We start from the raw sequence: 20,880 nt of genomic DNA, 5'->3' as shown, positions 1-20,880 counted from the left end.
ACTTCTTCTCTTCTTCTCTATACGTGCAGTATACAGCTGTTTTTTTCATGCACGAGAATTGGACGGTACTTGGCATCAGTCAGTTTGCAAATTCAGGTATCGAATCAGAATTGAAAAGGAAAAAATTGCATCACTAAATATGACTTGGTTTTATAAAAGTCAACTTAAATCTTTTTAATTGTCACTTATTGAGAAGCAGGAACATTGTTACCTGGAAGTGCAGCTGGTTTAACCATGGACTGCATCGTTATGCCTGTCAAGAGAGGAGCGCTGTGTCTGCACATGAGAACAAAACATTAAACTCCTGATGGTTTGCAGCTGCACAAATGAGATCATGCAGAGACCCTAATGCACTTCATGTACAGCCAGTAACTGCAGCATAACGATGAAATGTGCAAGCCCACGTGTGACCAAATGGTTAGCATGTTTAGCGTTTTGTAGGATGACGTACAGTCGAAGTTATTAGCCCCTTTCACAGTGCAGTTCCGCCTCAGTGCCAGCATGAAGCTCTGGTGTTAGGCCGCGCTTTGCCGTTTTACATTGGACCAAGCAACGCCAGCGTAAAGCCGCCCCAGTGTGTGTTTATACACAGCGTTCTGGCATTGCAGAAGCAAAACGTGTGTGAGCTTCACATACACATACTACCTCTGATGCGACTTCCCTCAACCATTCTGCCTTTGTGCGTTTCACATAGAAGGCGAAACAGAGGCGCAATAATCCCACCCTGAGCTGGCAGTGTAAAAGGGGCTAATGAGACAAAATGTTCATGAACGAGGACACTGAATCATTTCTGTTAGAGCTCTAAACAACCACAGAGAGTCACAGCCGTGAGAGGGAGGGGGATGCACTGAGGGGTGTATGTTTCATAAGATACACACTCTCGCACCTATACATAGGCCTCTAAGGGTCATGTATAGAATGAATATGAGATGGGAAGCAGGTAGAGACAACATGAACTGTAGTTGGGCCACTTACATTGGAAGCGCACAGGACACTGACTTCTTCAAAGCGCAGAGTTTTATTCCAGACAAAGACAAGTAGAGCACAACTTAAAGCAGTCCTCCTCTTTACTTCATCAGCTACGTACATGCACTCTGTGAGCAGCTACAGCTATGAGGAGAACCGGTAACCACCTCCTGCTGGCATGCACCAAGAAGAAGAGAACATACAGCAGCGTACCTTCAAACTACAACTTCAGCCTTTTTTTAATGAGTAAAAGAAGACTATAAGGCACCCGAGTGAGTCTACAGTCCATCAACAAAGAGCCATAAAGGAAACCATGCAAAAAAAAAAGCCTCACTAAGGCGACATATTTCCATTTTTAAATACCAACCATGCACACGCTGGCGACATCAACTTAACTCATGCCAGAGAAAAACAGTGAACTCCAGGGTCACACAAAAGAGCTGCATATTATTGTATAACAGTCGGCCTATATTTCAGAGTTTCTGAATCATTATACAACATATGAGCGCTACTTTCTGCCGTCGTAATCTCTAACAACATTGTTCAACAAACTCTGAAATGATACGACCAATTAAAGCAACAGCTGCGGGAAAGGAGAACCGCCAGAGAGCGTCGCCTCAAATAGAAATGTCCGGCCCTTTCTCCTCGGCTGAGTGAAGACAGAAACACAAGTCCCGCACCAGAAGCCCATGCACCATCACCAGACAGAAAGAGACGCACTCTACACACTCCTGTTGTTGGCCCCCCGACATGCAGCTGAAACAGGAAGAACTACGGGTACACCATGCAAACTGAACATCAACTCGCTGACCGACTCATGCATGACTCAGGGAGAGAAACAGAATCAGGTTAGAGCAACGCATGTTGTCGACCGACACAAAAAGCAGCACTGATGCAGGTAAACTGGCTCCGTCAGTTTCCATTCAGCTTGCTGATTGACTGAAGGTGGAGGAGGTGGAGGGAGTGTGTTGTACCAGTGGATGCAGGTGGCTGTCGTTCATTCTCGACCACACTGAGCAGAGAGTATTAAACTAAAACAAAAAAGTGTCCAGCCGGCCTCATCCATCATGCAGGGACTCGTACACACACACACACACACACACACGCGCGCGCGCGCACACACACACACACCAATCCCCACAGTAAGCCCATGCAGACCCTGGCTTACAGCGGCTCCAGATCCAACATGAACAACCGGCTGCTTGACGCCCCAAAAAAAAAAATCACAAGAAGAACTGCCTTAAAGAACTCAAGAGCACATGCGTCAGTTAAAAACACACAAACAACCCGAACCACAAACTTCACACACACACAAAAACTACACAGATCCTCGGTGAGGCTTCCACAGAGTGAACATGCGTCGATGTTGCTGTGATTCCCAGCATGCTGCTGTTTTTGCACCAGGAGCCATAAGCTGTTGTCACAACCACTTAGCCGCAGCACCGGGAGAGGGGAACACAGAAGGATTTCTACGCTATGGGAGGAAAATAAAGAGCTTCTGACAGCAATCTGCCATGCATCGTCCTTTCACTGCGTTCCTCTCGTGCCCTCCCGTGCCGACAACACAGACATCGAAACGATTGTTGCAGAACAATTTGTGTGGCAACAAGTTGTGCGTCAGTGGGGGGAAAAAGGTTAAGATGTAACAGCTTAAAGGGATAGTTTGGATTCTTAAAGTCGGTTGTTTGGGGTACTTATCAGTCAATAGTTTGTGTTTTATATACAGTAGATGGCGACAAGAACGGCGCCTGTTTCGGGAAGCTGGACAGAGCAGCGACCTGGAAGCTACGCTATGTACCGCTGTCGACCGGGTCTTAGCAAAGCGTACTACTACTAATTTGTTTTAATTGTACGCCTTATTCGACCGAGTAATCTGATTGGATAAGAGGGATTTCATGTGTGCTGAAAGTACAACATCACTGGGACTTTTCACTCTGTGTATCACTCCGCCTCAGCCCGGTGTTCTGAATACTGTTAATTAACATCACAGCAGAGTGTGTATGTCTACATTGATCAAGCTGGTGCCTGAATCACACAGCAGACTCTTTTTCACTGGTTGGTGATGAATTAAAACATACAGATAAAAGTTCGTGATAAAAACAGCTGATCTGTGGAGGAGAATGTTTGGGTTGCTCGGCAACAAAAGTCCAGTTTCAGTTAAGTTGGGGAACTAGCTGAGTTGGTGGAGCAATAAAATAATCTGTTGTTGACTTTTTTACTTCTATTTGCTGCTTGTGTAACTGAGAGACACTGATATCAGCACGGCTGTGATTCGGTCGAAGGCAAGAGGCCGTGATATCAGTCAAATATTTTAACCACTTCACCTTGACTTTAAACAGCTCTTTCCTTTGGCACTATATTTTTATTTATTAATCTATTTAAATAATTTGTTTGGTTTTTGCCTTCATTTACAAGACAGCTGAAGAGAGACAGGAAAGAGAGTAGGCGATGACATGCACCAAATGATCAGCAGACCGGGAGTCGAGCCTGCGATCAGTGCGTACATACGTCGCTTGCTCTACCAACTGAGCTAAACCAGCGCTCCGTTAGCGCTTTATTTTAGCTGTACAACAGTTCTGTATTTCTACGCCTGCAGCGGTTTATAGAAGAGAGAACATAAACAAGGTTATAAAATTATGATATAAATCACCAAAAACTAAGAGGCACTCCCTTTAGGATATTAAATTGCCTTTAATATCACGTCATGGTCATGCAGACCTAAACTCCTACACGCTCTGGCATCAAACATGGAGATTTATGACTTCTGATCCAAAGAGAGATCCCGAAACAAACTCTTTTTTTGAGTGCTATTTTCTTCACATTTTTATATTATTATATCTTGCATTTATATTTCTTTCTAGGTTGGACTTTTTTGAAGTGGTTAAAGTATGTTTTGCTGCAACCCTGTGCAGAGCGCTACATAGACTCGGCTGTATTATCACGTCATGGTCATGCAGACCTTTCAACAAACTCCTACGTGTTCTGGCATCAAACATTAGATTTATGACATGATCCAAAGAGCACATCAAACTGACCTTTTTCTGGGTCCAGGAAGCTCTCCTTCTTTAATTTGTTTGTAATTTTTACACGTTGAATTACTTTATTTTAAGTGGCTGAAGTATGTTTTGCTACGGCCCATGTAGAGCGCTACTTTGCCTAGCCTCCATGTCTGAACTCTAGCCGTGCTGACCGCAGTCTACTGTATGAAGTAACGCACTTCAAAAAACCCAAACAACCCCTTTAATGTGGGAAAAAAAATGCTGCAAAGAAGTACCCAGCATGCCTTGTGTAGTGTTCTTGCACCCCCGATCATTCCCAACGAAAATAACAAAAACAACAACGACAAAAAAAGGAAACAAGTCTTTAAAAAAATCATGAAACACACGGCAGAGGACCAGGGAGAGGGATACCAGTGGGCTGCATCAGAGCATATCACTACAGGGAGGATGGGAGCCAGCTAGCAGTCAGTGATCAAGCAGAATTACGATGGTAGTACAGGGAGAAGACAGAAGAGAAGAAAGGAGAGAGAGAGAGAGAGGGAGGAAAATTACCTCAATCTTACGACCTTCCACCAGCGTGCCGTGGAGCTTTTCCCTGGCTTTCTCCGCGTCAGCGCTGGTCTCAAATGTCACAAAGCCAAAACCCTGCGGTTACACAGCAGAGGTTAGAGAGGTGTGCGGCGACGTCGGGAGGGATTGCGGGAGAGGGAGAGGGAGGAGAAGCTGTTAATCCTGAGACGTCAGGGTGCTCTCTGACATTGTTTAATAGATAATTGAGGTTTTGTGACAATGATTTCCCGTGTGGCGTGCTCACAAAGTGTCATATTTATAGAGACGTATCATGCAGGGAGGGATTTACTGTAAACAGACGATGTGTCCTGTGCACTTACCTTTGATCCCCTCTCATTGAAAATTATCTCTACATCCAGAATCTTCCCAAATTGCTGCAAACAAATATGAGAAAAAATTAGCAAACGTACGCAAGCATCAGTCGGCTACATCTGTGTGTCGTCTCTTGATCATAGTTTTAGTTACAGCTGCTTCACACTAGGTGTCACTATTGTACAAACTTTCCCTCCCGTTGCCCTGCTCTCTCCCCTTTTCTCCCTCACATAGCCGCCAATTATCTCATGAGCGTCTCTCCTTTGTGTTAGTTTGACTCTTTTTGTCTGTCTCTTAACTCCACCCCCGAGGACCCCGGGATATCCAGACTGATTTATTAATCCCATTAAAAATGAGGCCCTCAGCATTCCCGGCTTCTTACCCCAAACATCTGCCTGAGGTCGGGGTCCCGGAAGCGGAAGGGGATGTTTGAGACGTGGAGGCGTTTCGGGGTCCCTTTGGCCTCGGAGGGGTCTCCCACAGAGCCTCCTGATCCCGTGGCTCCTGAGCTGCACTGTACGCCCGCCTCGCCCTGGGACGTCTCCTCTGTCTTTCCCTGTGGTGGGGCGAGAGAGAAAAGGAGAAGGGGTGAGGACGGGAGGGTAATAAAATGACCGATGCTAATTATTTGAGCAAGCTGAATGTCGGCGTAAAAAAATTAGCATTAGCAGTAATGTTAGCATTTAGCCATTTTCTAGCTAATCAGCTTTTGTATTTTGGTGCAGAACAATGAACACAGAAGTAGAATAAAAATGTGAAAGAGCTACTAAACAGTAATACTTCTACTGTCAGGGAACAAGATAATAATAGACAATAAGAATTATCATTTAAAAAGCAATATAATAAAAATATAACCATTAGCTAGGAATTGTCTGAACACTAACATTACCATATGATAATTGTAAACGATACAACGCGAGGGCCTCACGTGCAGTGTTAAGTAGTACCGTAATATTCGGTGTATGCGACGCACTTTTAAAACAGTTTTGTCATCTAAAAAGTGGGCTGCCTCCTTTATGCTGGTGCGAACAATATCCCAGTAGAAAATGCAGAAAGAGGTACGTTATTGTGACAGTGGCTCTATAATCTAGCTCAAGCTTCGTCACGGACATGTCATGATCGCCAGAGCAGCCGCCATCTTCACAACAATCTACACTGTAAGCTGAGCTCAACTACCGCACCGGGAAGATTGCAAACCCGACAAAACAGATGGTAGGCTGTTTGTTGTTTGTGTTTTAAAATAAATTGAAATAGTGTTGAAATAACTTGTATTCATGTTTTTATTAGTCATAGCTATATAAAACCTTTTTCCTTCTGGGATACCCCCCAAAACAGACTGTGTCTTATATTATGGATTTTATGGTAATTTCTGTCCAGGACTATGTTGGAAATCCATCCAGAGGAATATTTCAGTCTAAACCGAAGTGATTGGGCAAACAACCAGCACTGCCATCCATACAGCCCGGCATGGTTTGAAAAATACCGTAAAATCCAGAAGATATGTCGCACTGGAATATAAGATGCAGTCTGCTTTTTGGGGGGTATCCCAGAAGGAAATAGAATAAAGTATTTCAACTTGTGTTCATTTAAAACACTTTGAGAACACACAGATTATAGCCTACCATTTGATGTCGCGAAGCTTTAGCTAGATTATAGCACCATTGTCTGGGTAAAATACCGTTACACAATAAAATCGCACCGGTATATAGGACGCAGCCCACCTTTAGATGAAATTTTTTTTATTAAAAATGCATTTTATACACCGAATATTACGGTAAGCCAGGGGCTGTTAATACAACAGTGAAGCTCTACAACAGACTGATTCAACTACTGACCCGCGGTCCAGACGGCTCTTTGTTATTCTTCCACGGCCTGCAAGAGGCTGCCTACACATGAGTCTGAGATATGATAAATATAACAAAGGTAATGTAGATTTCTTTGAGCTGTTGTGAGACATCTGAAGCGCAGAAGATCTGAAAGAGCCCGGCACGAGTCTGAGATGTGCTGTGATTGGCTGCTGCAGGATTACATCCCTCAGAGCTATAGAAGTGAAAGGTATTTATTCTGCCAGCCCCGACATGTAATAAACCAAGGAATTTATTCTTTATGTGGCATTAAAGGGAAAGATGACTACTAGTTTTGATATCTATTAGCATTATGCCGCATTCTGTGTGGCCCAAAACCCTACAGAAGATGAATCCCCCTGTTTTATAACTTACTGAACACCTCTTTAACAAATCAAACCAGCCTACTTAACAACACTCAGTTCTTACGTTGTTGTTGGTGGGGGTAGTGGGGGCGCCTCCATTAGCACCAGCCCCTACGTCTGCGCTCCCCTGGCCCGCAGCACCAAACATGGCCCCCGGGCCGAACTCTGTCCCCGGCAGCCCGTTTTGGGGAGGGGGTGGAGGGGGGAACGCTGAAAAGGGTGGGGCCACCAATCCCTCCTGTCCTCCTGTCGAATCCTGAGAGCCCTGCAGCGGCGAGGGAGGGGGAGGAGAGAGGAGAAGACAGCTTAACATATGCACTCAGTAAGCCCTTTGCTGTTCTGATGAAGGTAGAATGAGGGGGTTAAAATCCTGCCTATTACATTTCACTCTCCCTCTCCCCCCTCCCCTCCCTCCCCTCCCTCCCTCTACCTCCATATCTCTGACAGGCATGTGTTTTCAGTCAGCCGACCATGAAATATTTACTGCAAACACATCTATTATTAAGAGTCAGAAAATTCGATACACGGTTCTAGACACAAAGATGCTTTTGGAGCGGACGGACGGGCCGAGAGATAAACACTAACTGTGCCATGTTAACTGTGACGAGTTTACAGCCGCTGCTGCTTCGTCTGCATTGTGTGTTCCTCTATTTTATTATTGCTTTCAGCGGTCATCTATAATTCACGTTAACTGTGTCTCCGCGGGGACTTTGCTGCTTTCTGTTCGTTTTTTTTCCCTGCACTGTTACAACTCTATCAGCAGCACCATCATGCACCGAGTCTTTATAGCTGCTGTTCAAACACACACACCTTATCTTGTTTGTGTGTAGGGTGACTCTGCGGTATTGCCAGCTTCAATCATTTCACACGCTCAAGGACATCTTGGAGGAAGTTTAACAAAGTCCTTTTACAGCGGGGAAGAAGAGGGAGGACGGAGCGAGTGAGAAAAGTGGGTTTGGGGTCAAGCTGCTCCTTCCACACCGGGCCAGGCTGCACGACCCGAGGGCTGGATCTGTGCTGGGTGACGCCTGGAGACGCTCCGTCTCCAGACGGCCCTTTTAATTAGACAGAGAAACTAAGCAAGCATCTCTCTCTGCCTCTAATCCTATAGCCTGACTGCTCACTCTTCTTCTGCAGTGTCGACCGCATTGGCTGTAAAAACGGCCAGCTGAGGCTTAAAAGAAGGGGCCCATCTGCGAGACAGACAGCTTCTGGGGTCTGCGCCCAACAGATAGGAGGCATCGCAGGTTTTTTTTCTCCCAAAAACCAGGATGGAAAATCTGGGAAAGTCGTCTGCTGCCACTCGCTTTGTGATGTATGTTTGGAAAGAATCTGTAAAAGCTGATTGTGTTCTGCATCCTTTACAGTTTCTGTCACCGAACGATAAAAAAGGAACCATCAGACACTATTAAAATTCACTGGTTAGGTCTAAGTCTAACCAGGCTCAAAAGTGTGCTTGTTAGGGCATGTGAGCTCATAAACATGCAGGAGCCTGTGTTCAGCCACTAAAGGGTGTGTCCTGTAGGCATATCCCTGCCCGGGGTTTAGTCACACGCACCAAAAAAGGGAAGGAAGAGAGTTCAGAGGGAAGAGTGAGGGCAGAAGAAGAAAGTTTAATAGAAAGGTAGATGTTTAAACTGGAGTGCTCCATGTCACTGAGTTAAGGAGAGCGGGAGATGTGTCGAGGCTGCTTTAGGGCACCAGAACAGCAGCTCATGGTATATTCTGTCTATTCTACTGCAGGGCCCCAGCAGGCAGAATAAAGCCTGAATCAACTGCACAATCAATAGTCAGCTTCAGGGGCCGAGAATGAAGCCAATAAAGTGAAGTCCCAAAAACTGCAGTTCCTCTAGTGGCCACTTGAGGCTGGCTCCAAAAGCGAGTCAATCCCCATTAGGCCCCATGTTAAAGAGCCCACTGAACTTGTTTGTGTTGTTCTTTATGCTAACATCGGACAAATAATACGACTTTCGGTGCGTTTAATTCTACTAACTGGCCCTTTAAGAAGTATCTGATCCAAATCTAATATTACACCATTTATATGTTAACACTAATTACCAGGTATTTCTGTCTGCGACCAAGGGGATCCGGAGATAAGTTTGGGGGGTTGCCAGATGGTTTTTTGAAAACAAATAAAAAAAACATATTTTATATAAAATAACCCATTTTAGACCGGGGTGTGACTTTTTACATTACATACACACATAATTTACCTTGTATTTTATTTATGTGTTTGTGAGAGTCAGAGTGTACGTGCGAGTTCTGATTGGACACAAAAACAGTGCGACAGTATCGTGCTAAACCAAGCAGCATTAGCCAGTTTTGCTAGCTATCACATCGAACCACTATGGAGTACTGGGTCAGCCAAAATCAAAATATTTGTTGTTCTGTCTTCTGAGGAAGGCAATCGTCATCCTGTGTAATTTGGTAGTTTTCTCAGATTACATTTCATGTGTGATATTACATATTTTTTACATTATTAACCCCTCAGGCAGACTGGGGGGCTAGCAAGGTGGGTTGCGAACACCAACTTTAATATTCTGGAGGGGTCGCGACTGGAAGAGGTTGAGAACCACCGGTCTAAACAACAGAAAAAGAATCTGTGTGCCTTTACCATCTCCTCACTCCTTTCCAACGACACCATCCTCTCTGAGCCACTTCTGGCTCAAAAAACCAACATGGCCGCCTCCAAGATGCTAAACTAAAGGCTGCAAAACCATTTGTTGGCGTCATGGTGGCTACGTCCATTGATTACATATTATTTTCTTATTGTTTTTAAGGCTGCAAAATAAATTGCAATCATTAAGTCTGAATTAATCACAATGAATAAGAAATGATGTTTTATGTAAACAAGCCAGGCCTTCTCACTCAGCATGTGAACATTTTACCTATTGGACGGAGCCCTGGGTTTAATGGCCATTTTCATGCGATCAGATGAAGCCCAAACTTCCCAATCTTCAGCTATCCTCAGATTAACTGGTGTCAAATACAGCTTTATGGATTTATTTGGGATTAACGAGGGAGGTGTTGCAAACACAGGTATTGTGTAAAACATGCAGAGCAGCAGATGGACACCTAATTCTTTGTGTCCGTAGTTTTTACACAACACAAACCCACCTCAGATCCACTACACCCCCGCATGATTAACCATGTGAATAAAACATTTAGCGAAAGTATCAACAACGATGAACTGACTAATAAACAGAGAGACGAGTGCAGCCTGCGAGTGGATTAACATCAGAGTAGAGAACAGTTCAAGCTTAAGTCCACAGAGGCATTCCTGACCCGCTGACTGAGGAGCTGCACTGCCCTACATGGCTGCATCATATAGTCGGAGGCCGAGAGGGAAAAAAGTAATAATGGAAAGAGAAAAGGGGGGAGCTAATAAGGTGGGGGGGAAGGGGTTCATGGGAATAATTACAGGCTTTATTTGAGTTATGTCTGGTCTTAACCCAAACTTTCCACTCGGTGTTTGAAAATGTGAGATAAGACGAAGCTAAACGAGCGATCAAACGCCAAAAAAGGAAATCTTTTGATCAGAAATCTGGTATTACAGGTGAAAAAGGACCATCTGGAGCAGGACCTATTCATCCATGCTTTGTTCCTCTCACACTGCAGCAGTGTTACCTGAGACACCATATGTTTTTCCACACACAGAGCGGGGGAGGAGGGGGGGGGAGGACAGGCCTTTTTACAGCAAACCTTTCAAGCGTGCGTCCATGTCTGTCTGCTGACTTTAGCCTGATACCACCCAAAGAGGGAAGCACACAGCAGCCACACAGACGCTGAATGAACAGTAGTGGTGATGCAAATAAAACTTATCAATCATATTGCTTAGGAGCCGTAAGGCCGCCTGATTTAAGATAGAAACATTCTTTAAAGCTGCAATCTGTTTGAAGTATTCCTGCCTGGCTCCGCCCCCTTTCCCCTCCCCTCTTCTTCCTTGCCTGCCAGTTTGATAAAAGCCAGAAGGAGATATTTTTCCCCTTTTAAAACCCCCAGCACCCGCCCCTCAAGTCACTCAAAGCTTTTACTGCCCCGTTATGTCCATCACAGCGGAGGCCACGCCCCTTCTCCTTATATGGTCGCCAACATTCCGGAGCTCCTGTCTCTCTTGAGTGTTGGCCAATCAGAGTGCGCACAACTTGGCCCTCTGAGATACAGCAATAGCTCAGGGGCTCGGATGAATTGGACACGAGGATGAAAAATATTTCAAAATAAAACACTTTTAAGAAAATAAAACACAAAAAAGACTGAATCCATACGTTCATACATTTTGTCAGTTAAATACTTTTGCGCTTGTGTTTTTTAGCTGTGTCATTGTACACAGAGCGACACAGAACAGCAGCAAATGAGCTTTAAAATTATCCTTCGATGTTCATTATTCACAAGGTTTTTACTGGGAGCTGAATTATTAAGTTTTGGGCTGTTGGTGGGACAACAGTATTGAAAAGGACACCTCATTTAGTGATAAATACCTGACATTTTACACTGTTAACAGAGAGTTTATGGTCAACATCATGACCTTATAATTTATGAAAATTACCTGCAGATAAAGTAATGTGAAAACTTGTTAGTTGTAGCCATAGGCTGTATAAAAATCCCTAAAAGTGAAGCCAGACCCTCTCTATCGCCCCCTGCTGACTGGCTGCAGTATAGGTCATAAAGCCCGCCTCCTCCATGTTAACAGATGGGACATGAGTCAAACTATAAAATCAAAAATACACATCAAATACATTTCTCTCAAACATGGTTTCTGTCATTATAGTTAGTTCATTTTTCTGACGAGGTTATTTGATGCTATAAAAAAGGGGGTGTGACCTCATGATTGACAGCTCTGTTGACAAATCGGGCTCCTGCAGCCGATCTGTTCCCGAGTAGCAGAGGAGAGTAACACTACAGTCATTGAACTTTCCCTAAGCAGACCGACACAAGAAGCTGTTCTGCTGTTACGATACGCCGACGTGCCGGATCTTTGCCATCTTTTCTTTGGTGAAGTTAAAAGTGTGTTTTGGTTCGCAGAAGTGGCTACGGCAGCTCCATCTTTACTGCGCAGTCTCTAGCTCCAACAAAACGTCAAGATGGCCACGCCCACCTCAGATGTATTAAGGCTTAAAGTTTGTACAATGAGCGTCGTCCATCTTTATATTCAGTCTTTGGTTGTAGCAACAGTAGAAAATTAAAACACATTAAAAGTACACATTAATCGAAAGAAAATGAGCAGCTTCTGGAGATACAATTAAAATGGACTTAAACTGAAGTTTGTTTCCTTCCTCATTAGGCTTAATTGCTTCTACATGTTGATGAGTGCCCTCACAGCGAGGAGGAACCCTGACGGGATGACGAACATCCCTCAGTTAAATGATGAAAAAAGGCAAACCGACATGATTTTAGTTTCCCTCTCTTGAGTCCAATCACTCATTGACATTTGCGCCACACAGGGATTTTCCTGCCCTTTCCTCCAGACTGACTCACTGAGCATGCAGCAAAAGAATGAGCTCTTCACCCTACACGACCAAGAATCCAATAAACCAATACTAAAGATGACACAGACCAATGGAAATATGCAAATCAGGCCAGGGCAGGATTTGAGTGCTTTAACATGCTCTCTGCTCTGCCGCTTGCAGCCCTTTTACTCCACATGAGGAGTGCTTCTTGCACTGCTCAGTCTGAGTGGAAGCACTAAGATGGTGAATATTTTTAGTGCAGGAGAAGTTTAAATTTAAAAAACCCAGCTGCCCTGACTAACTCCTGCAGACGGAGCCGGGTGCTGTGTGTGCTGAGGGACTACGTTACAAAGCTGTTTGTCATGCAGGAGCAGAAAACCTGGAGGATGCTGCATATATTTAGAGCTCTGCTGCATCACACTGGTGCATGGCTTTAAGTGTGTCTTTCTGTGTGTGTGTTCTGGTGCGAGAGACCATGCGGAGCGTTTTCACACCTCGACCCGCTGCGTACGGCCCCGGGCAGCGGCAGTTAGTGTCGGACAATATCAGCGTGGCTGTATGTGCAGAGGGGGAACAGTTAACCCCGAGGTGGAGTCGTGTCACACAGTGTGTTAGGCCATCAATACTGAGGCTGCTGCACTCTGCTTCAGCGCAGACCCGTTCAGTTCAAGCTGTTCTAGATTTAGTGTTCAGACGAAAATGCTCATTAGCTTTAGTCACATTTTAGTCAAAAATGTTTTCTTCTCTTGAGAAAATATGACCCCCGATCCATTCTCCCTCTCCTGTTTTTACCTGTTCGCTTCAGGTACAATTAGGACTTTAAATTCCTGCAGATCATCCGTACAGTAAAAGAACGACGAGGACACGGCCTCTAAAAATCCCTTTGTATCACTGCTTCTCATTTAAACAGTCTGACTGACGCGGACAGCCGGTGATCGCTGCTTTTTGTGCAGAAGAAGCATCGAAAGACTGAGCGCGCACAGAGCCTGAAGCAGAAAGCCTGGGTTTCTAAAGAAAGTTCATAACCACCTTCGTGATACCCATTATCTCCAACCAGGTTACTCAGTTACAGGAATACATTGCTTGTGTTCTGACAGATTAGACACACAGTGGAGGAAAATGCTCTTAAATGCTACATTTTTAGCTTGTTAACGTCTTCGTCATGGAAAAAAGTTCATTGACATTTAACAACATTTAAGCCCTGTGTCCACAGAGCGCCTTTTTCTGAGCGGTAGCGTCTTTTTTCAATTGTTCCCAATGAGGATAGAGAGCATGCGGCCGCCTGGAAGAAAAAGCGAAGCACCAAGAGTCTTTCTTCAGAGCGTTCAGCCTTTCTTGTGCGGCTGCTCCGAGTGGAAAATCTCTGAACTTTTCAGAAAGGTGCTGGTGGCGACACCACCGTTTTTTTTCAGGTAACCAATCAGATGGGGCGCCACTCGTCACCCTGGTTACCACCTAACACGTAGGAGCAACTTGTTTTGGCCGCTTCCGTCTACCGGAGCTGTACAGGTGACGAACAGGATCAAAACAGAGGCCGAAAAGCCCCTTTGTGGGAGCAGATCGGCTGGATACTAAACGTTGCGGGTAAGTGTTGTGCAAGTTACACTTGTTGTTATAGAAACAAAACCTGCGTGCAGCGTTATTTCTGTCACCGCACAAGCGCTTCATCCCAATGCCCTGCCAGAAAAGGGCACTATGTGGGGGCGCTGGTTTGGCACGGTTGGTAGAGCAGGCGCCCCATGTACAGAGGCTACAGTCCTCGTCGCACTGATTGCAGGTTCGACTCCCGGTCTGCCGATCATTTGGTGCATGTCATCCCCCACTCTCTGCTTCCCACATTTCCTGTCTCTCTTCGGCTGTCCAATCAATAAAGGCAAAAAGCCAAAAAAATAATCTTTAAAAAAAAAAGAAAAAGAAAAAGGCACTATGTGGACACGGGGCCTAAATGTCACATGGCACATTGTGTGATTATCAGAAGATCATCGTCGGCTATTTGGCCCATTTATTAGTTAAATGTTTTAAGTTAAAAAAGTCATATTTTATTTAAAGAAAGGTTTAAAAGCAGGCTCTCTCCTTCTAACTATGAAACGTACCACTCACTGAGAATATTCGGCGTGGAAATGTAAAAAGAAAAATGCTTGCTTTTGTAGGTAATATAGAAATATTTGTGTGAATTTCAGTGTGTTTCATAACCAGGTAAAAACTCCTCACAGGAGCAGAAGAGATTTAGGAGTCAAACAGGATTAGAGAAAAGGTGTTAAACGCAACACTGTGCTCTTTAAGATGTAAAAGGTGCGTTGCTAACACATTCAAATTCCAGACTTTACAGGTCAGTCTGTCACTTTCTAATGTGAGAGTTTGTAGATGCTAATAAAAACACATAATCCCACAGATGAATAAAGTTAAACATGTATTGAGTCACACCCTGATACAGGTAGCTGTCAGTTTAAGAGTGCAGCTGCACCGTTCTGTCCATGCCTCATATACGCACACACACAGGACCCTGAGGGGAACCGACTTGGGTGTGGATCCTTTGCAAATTCCTCGAAGGCGTGCTGCAGTCAGTGGAGATAATGTGGGAAACTGAAGAGCGAGGCAGCCTAAATACTCAGATGCCACTCACTGCCTTCAAGCGGCTCGGTTTGACACCCTTCCTCTCAGGCTGAGCGCTAAGCAGGTGGGTTACGCGGATGATGCAACACCTCTGGAGGGCTGCAGATACACACAGAGACACATGTGGAGATAAGGAGGGAATGCAAACCGAGTACGCACACATGTTTCCAGACAACCTGCTCCACAGTGACGTGTTTTTTTTAACTGTGAGGAGGAGGAAGAAATGAAAACAGACAGGCTCGAAGCTTGAACGCCATCCTGCTGCAGAGAGGGCGCTGACCGGACAATCGAAGAGACAACTTCTCGGAATCAGCACATCAGCAAGCGGCGTGTCCACTCCCAGACATCCCACCAGGCCTGGAACATCTCAACCACTATCAAACATATTTAACGTCCTCACCGAACCAACAAGCTCATTTTTCACTCTGAATAATATCAAGTTAGAAGCTTAATTTCCTCCTGCAACATGCGACAAGACCCAAACAGGATTAAAAACAATCACACAAGTATAAAAGAAGTCGCCACCACTGCTCCAGATATCATCTACTCCTGGTGTTTACGTTTGTTGATATTAGCCTGACAGCGGCTAACAGCTGCTAGCAACATGAGCTACATGCCGACCAGTCTGGTTAGCACTGAAGCCACTTCATCACCGCAGAGAAATAAGAGAGCCGATCAGAGGAGTCGTTTCTTTAGTCAGTGCATCAACACACACTGGGATAGTCACGATGATGATGTCGTTACTGTAAACTTTTTATTTCACTTGTTGTATTGATCATGTTTAATGCACTTTCTATGCATTTGATCGTATCCTGTATCTGCAGCCAGACTGACTTAGCTATCAACTGTGTTATGTTTAAGAAATAACCTTTTGTGCACCTTGTTATATGATGTTGACATATGATATATATGTTAAAGTAATAAGATTTTCATTGACTCTGCAGTAGACCCGGGTAATGATCGACTCGGCTCCAATCAGTATTGATGAACACAAAACCCGTGTCGACACGCTAATCTCCGCCCCCTTCCGGCGCAATGCTATGCTCCGCTACGTCAGACGGTGACGCATCAGAAAAGAGACCGACAGGAGTATACTTCACTGGCAATGGGAAAAGAGACAATCGGCTTTTATAAGTGAGCATTCCAGGGTCTGAAAAACCTGCGTCAATACCCTAGTTTTGGGGGTATTAGTGACGCGTCTTCCATCAGCCAGCAGTGGTTGGTCTGCCAGAGAGGGTAGGCGGAGCTAAGCGGCTGCCTCTCCAGTCTCTGCAAGTGTTGCGTTGATGAGTAAACAGTAATCTACTATGGCTGAACAGACAAAGAAAATATGGATGACTACAGATACAACTTCAACAAGAAGTGAAAATCCAAAGAAGAAGAAACAAACTCGACGCTCAGATGAAGCAAACAGTCTGAAAAGGAAAGCGACCGTCAGCCAGGAAAATCAAGAGTTACAACCGGAGCCAACCGTGGACGTCACACATGCAGCACTGTCTGGATATCTGGGAAGTGTGCTCCTGCGATTACCGTTTATCGCCACAGGTGCCGCCAAAGAGAACGAAACTGCGATCTTTCAGATTAGCTCTTTAAAACAAAACTTGATTTATGTATCACCAAGCTCCGAATCCAAAATTGAGTTCAGTTGCAATAGTAATGTTTCCCCACAGAGGAAGCTGCACTACAGAGGTGAGTCACCCAAACAAGAGAGCAGTGCCACATACATTATATGGAGGAAAGTTGTCACCTTTAAAGTGCGTCCCACATGGGAACAACACCCACCCTTACTACTCGGACACCCTCCCAGTTGTTTCCGCCTTCCCCCCCATTTGGCGTTACACCCTTTGAAGAGGAATAAAGTGTTTAGCTAACAGCTGTTGTAGCCTGCAGGGGGGAACAACAACATGAACAAACTTCACCGAGCACACGTTGTTGTTGTAGCTTGTCAGAAAGTACTCTACAAAGTTTCTGCACTCCCAAATATAGATCCAGCAGTGACTCAGGTTGTTATTAATGCCACATCTCTTTTAGAAGGACACAGATCAGGCTTGGTTGTAGATCTGGGATGTTGGTTGTGAGGGCTATGAATAGGGCCGGTGCAGGTATGTGTGTGTGTGATTTCTTTAATTGCTTTTACTCTTTTTAGCTCTATTTATTTACATTTCCTTTTTTGTTTCTCAAATGTTTTTATGTTAAGTTTCCTCTTTAATATCGTCCTCGTCCTTCTGTCTCCTCTGCTGTGTTTTCTGTATCTTCTATCCTCATCTTCATCTCGCTGTGTCCGGCCTGCTTGTTGCGGTTCCTGTTGCCGTGTTGCCTTCTGAGTTTCCTATTTTTGCTTTCTTGCTGTTAATGGTTCTATATAAATAAAGTTATTACAATTATTCTTTTTATGTTGCCCAATGAAAGAGCTGTTGCTGTGCTTTCATTAATAGTAACTGTAATCGCTTACACATGAGCAACAACTGGTTTGCGTGTGTGTGTGTGTGTGTGTGTGTGTGTGTGTGTGTGTGCAGAAACAACTGCGCCCTGGCACCTGTCTCCCTCAATCCACGGACACATGAAGTCTAAACTGCACGGACAGCTTGGATGACAATCGCTTGATAAGATAAAAAAAAATAAAACACAGCCTCCATGTGCACCGTGCACATGACACGACATGACGTACACGCATACACATATGTGATATAACATGACACCGTGTGCAGTCAGCATGGCGAGAGCATGCAATACCCCACCGTGCATGCATGTCGGCACAGGCAGGCCGAGCAGCGGCTGCTGCACCATGTCAGGGTGCACCTCCTACTAAACCCCAACACCACCCCCTCCCCCCTCTAACCCTTTAGGCCCAAAGGCACCAAAGACCGGGGAGCAGGACGTGCTGCAACAGAGCCAGACAGCAGCTCCTGTCCTCGGCTGTCTCTCAGACACGCCCATCACAACATGCTATGAGCAGCCTGGCTAGCACTAAACAACTGTACAAACATGATATGCTAATTGGTCAAGGATCTATTTTGTTAGAAGAAATGTCAACTTTAGATGTGGGTAGTAAGGCCAGAACAAGAGCAAAACAAGTACAGAAGACACAACGGAGAACTGCTCAGAAATTCATCTGCCTCTGATGTTCATGTACGTTAAAAATAGCCTGAAAAGTTTTCATTATTCTCAACTGAAGCATGCTAACAAAACTTAGCATAACTACATCGTCCTGAAACCATTAGCATGACTTCTTCGGAGGCCAGTTGAGCCCAAAGAGTTAAAAAGTGAAAGGAGCAGAGCTGCAGGAACAAGCCGTGCTGTTAGCCTGAAGCCCTGCCAACTATCTGACAAGGCCTCACCTGAGCCAAGACTAAGAGACCAAAACAGGCTTTACCATAAACAGCACAGCAATTACTGCTCCTGCAACACAGAATAAAGACCCACTGATAAAAATCATTCATTACTTGACGTGTGTAAAAGCTCTGCTGAAGGAGTGAACTTACCGGCAGCATTGCAGGGAAGTACAGCCCCATCATTGTCTGATCTAAAGGAACAACTGCTGACCAGCTCTCCACTTTCCTTCTCCTCTCCCCTTCTTCACTGTGTGTCTCCACTTCTCCTCCCGCTCCTCCTCCTCCTCCTCTCCTCTGTCTGTGCTCTAAGACCATGAGCCAGCGATGGCTTCAGTCCACGGCTGTCTCACACATTCAAATTCTCCCTCGTTCACTCCCTCTTCCTCCTCCTCGCCGGTGTCCCCTTCTTCCACTTCTCCAGCACGCAAGCCTCGTCCGCCTGTCACTCTCTGCCTCTCCTCTCCTCTGCAGCTCTGATCCCCCTCGGGCCTTTATGTCTTCTCTCCTCCTGACAGCCTGAGTCTCTTCTCGCCTCCTTCCTCTCTCTTCTCTTTGCTCTGAGTCTGTAATTCACACGCTTGCGTTACACGTCCCTCTTGCTTCCCCTTGTTCCCGCCCCTCTTTTAAAACTTTCCCTCCCTCTCAGCTTCAGTCCCTCCTTTCCATCAAAGCATCAATCCTTCCCATGTAGCCACCTAACCCTGCACGTAGATGGAGACGGAAAGCTGTTGTTGCTGCCTCCTCAAACCCCCGGAGAGACAAAAGGAACAGGAAGAAGATGCTGTCTTCTCTCCTCGCACTGGCTGCCTGAGAGAACAGAACAGGAACGCGACCCCCACTGCATTGCAGCTTTTTTTTGATGATTTATTTATTGCGTGGCAGCCTGTCAGCTCCAAAAAGCAGCGGTAGGTAGGCCAGCTAGGTAGCTGGCTGCGTGGGAAGGCTCCTAGATCCCCATCTCTCCTGCTGCTGCAGCCGCCTTCATCACACAGATGGAAGAAGTCTCACAAAACTGAGTCAAGCGCCTTCCCCCGAATCCAGCATCTAAACCTCAACCTGAACATGAATCAGTACCGAGCTGCAGTGCGCCTTCTTCCTCTGGCTTGGGCTCAGTTCCCCTACTTCCCACTTCTGTATTGTTAGTGGCGCTTAATTTGCAGAGATGAGAGTGCAGTTCCTTCCTTGCACCGCATTTTCATCTGGGAGGGACTGAACTCTGCGGAAAAAAAGCCCTGATGCCAAGCTTTCAGACATCTGCTGAGTCTGGCTGGAACTGGGTCCAGAGGGAAGGGGGGGGGTGGAGGGAGGGAGGGCAGGGTAAGTGATCAGAGGTGGTTGGTGGTGGTGATGGGGTAAAAAGGGGGAGCTGGGCCTGAATGGGTGCGAGCGAGAGATAACAGGATGCAGAGATAAATGGATAAAGAGCTGGGTGAAAAAAAGAGCGAGGGATGACAGGATTAGGGCTGTAAGTGAGGAGGATGAGAGGATGAATAGGGGATGATCTGAGGATTAAGCACACAGACTGAACACAGTGATAAACACACAGGCGGTCAGTCGCGCACAAACACAGGGAAGCGCTGTGATCGTTACAGGCCTCAAACTTTGGGGATAAACGTGTCAAACGCTCGTCGGCTAATTCAAACCTTTAAACGCAGCATGTACAGATGAGCAATCGCTCGTGTTCGACTCCTCCAACGGAATAATCCGGAGAATTTCTGAGATAATGAGGAGGTAACGACCTGCATGAGGTTAAAACACAGCGCTGCTAAATAAGAGGAGAACGTGTGCAGGCTCTGTGTTGCTAACCCTCATCATTTCTGTGACCTAAACAGACGAGGGCTGACATGTGCAGCCCCCTCGGGGTCAGAGTCGCCGCGCACACGCACAGCCACACATATTTACCCCTGACAGAAAGCGGCTGCGGGCACCCACAGGCGCCTGTCACCGTTTAACACACTTGTATTGACACAAGCAGACCTACAGGCAGTTCAAACATGCATACATAAACACCAGGCAGGAGCGTTACCAAGACAAATGTACTGCGGCTACGAACAAGCAGATCCGGCTAAGCTAGGCTCGGCTAGCCGCATTTGCATGCTAACCAGCAGCTGGAGGAGAGTTGTAATATATGAGCCCGAGGGCGGTATACATTAGCAGGGACGAGCTTTTAGATCATTAATAAAACAAATGCAGCGCCGTGCAGTTTGCTCCGACTGTGAAGGGAGTTCAGACGACGATTACAAGTGTTCTTTGCCCAGGTGTTTGTCTTACAGGCAGGCGAGCAGGGCCAGGAGTGGAATATGAGTGTGCTCGTACTCTGCGGCTGACTATTGTACGATTTCGTGCCCTGCAGGCGAGCCATTTTAAATAACTCGCTTCCATTTCAGCTTCACCTCTGCTCCACTTCTCTGCCTCCTCAGCCTCGCTCGCTG

General features: G+C 45.7%; 1 protein-coding gene across 4 annotated transcripts in view; it reads right to left on the bottom strand.

Moving 5' to 3' along the window:
- The window catches only part of LOC138603990 (RNA binding protein fox-1 homolog 2-like), a 57,250-nt gene that overhangs the window by 20,104 nt on the left and 16,266 nt on the right, over positions 1-20,880 (bottom strand). For 3 of the 4 annotated variants that reach the window (XM_069675782.1, XM_069675783.1, XM_069675785.1), the window contains exons 3-6: positions 7,121-7,321; positions 5,230-5,403; positions 4,856-4,909; positions 4,518-4,610 (exon numbers count right to left, since the gene is read on the bottom strand). In XM_069675782.1, coding sequence (XP_069531883.1) covers positions 4,518-4,610; positions 4,856-4,909; positions 5,230-5,403; positions 7,121-7,321 — 522 coding nt within the window. Of the gene's footprint in view, positions 1-4,517; positions 4,611-4,855; positions 4,910-5,229; positions 5,404-7,120; positions 7,322-18,598; positions 19,442-20,880 lie in introns of those variants that run through there. The other variant, XM_069675784.1, reaches the window with a different exon arrangement.

This window comes from Semicossyphus pulcher, unplaced genomic scaffold (assembly GCF_022749685.1).
Source record: "Semicossyphus pulcher isolate SPU_LCO1_2020_fin unplaced genomic scaffold, fSemPul1.0.p SCAF_25, whole genome shotgun sequence".
Classification (NCBI taxonomy): Eukaryota; Metazoa; Chordata; class Actinopteri; order Labriformes; family Labridae; genus Semicossyphus; species Semicossyphus pulcher.
Note: the sequence above shows the minus strand (reverse complement) of the source record. Positions and strands in the feature narration are given on the sequence as shown.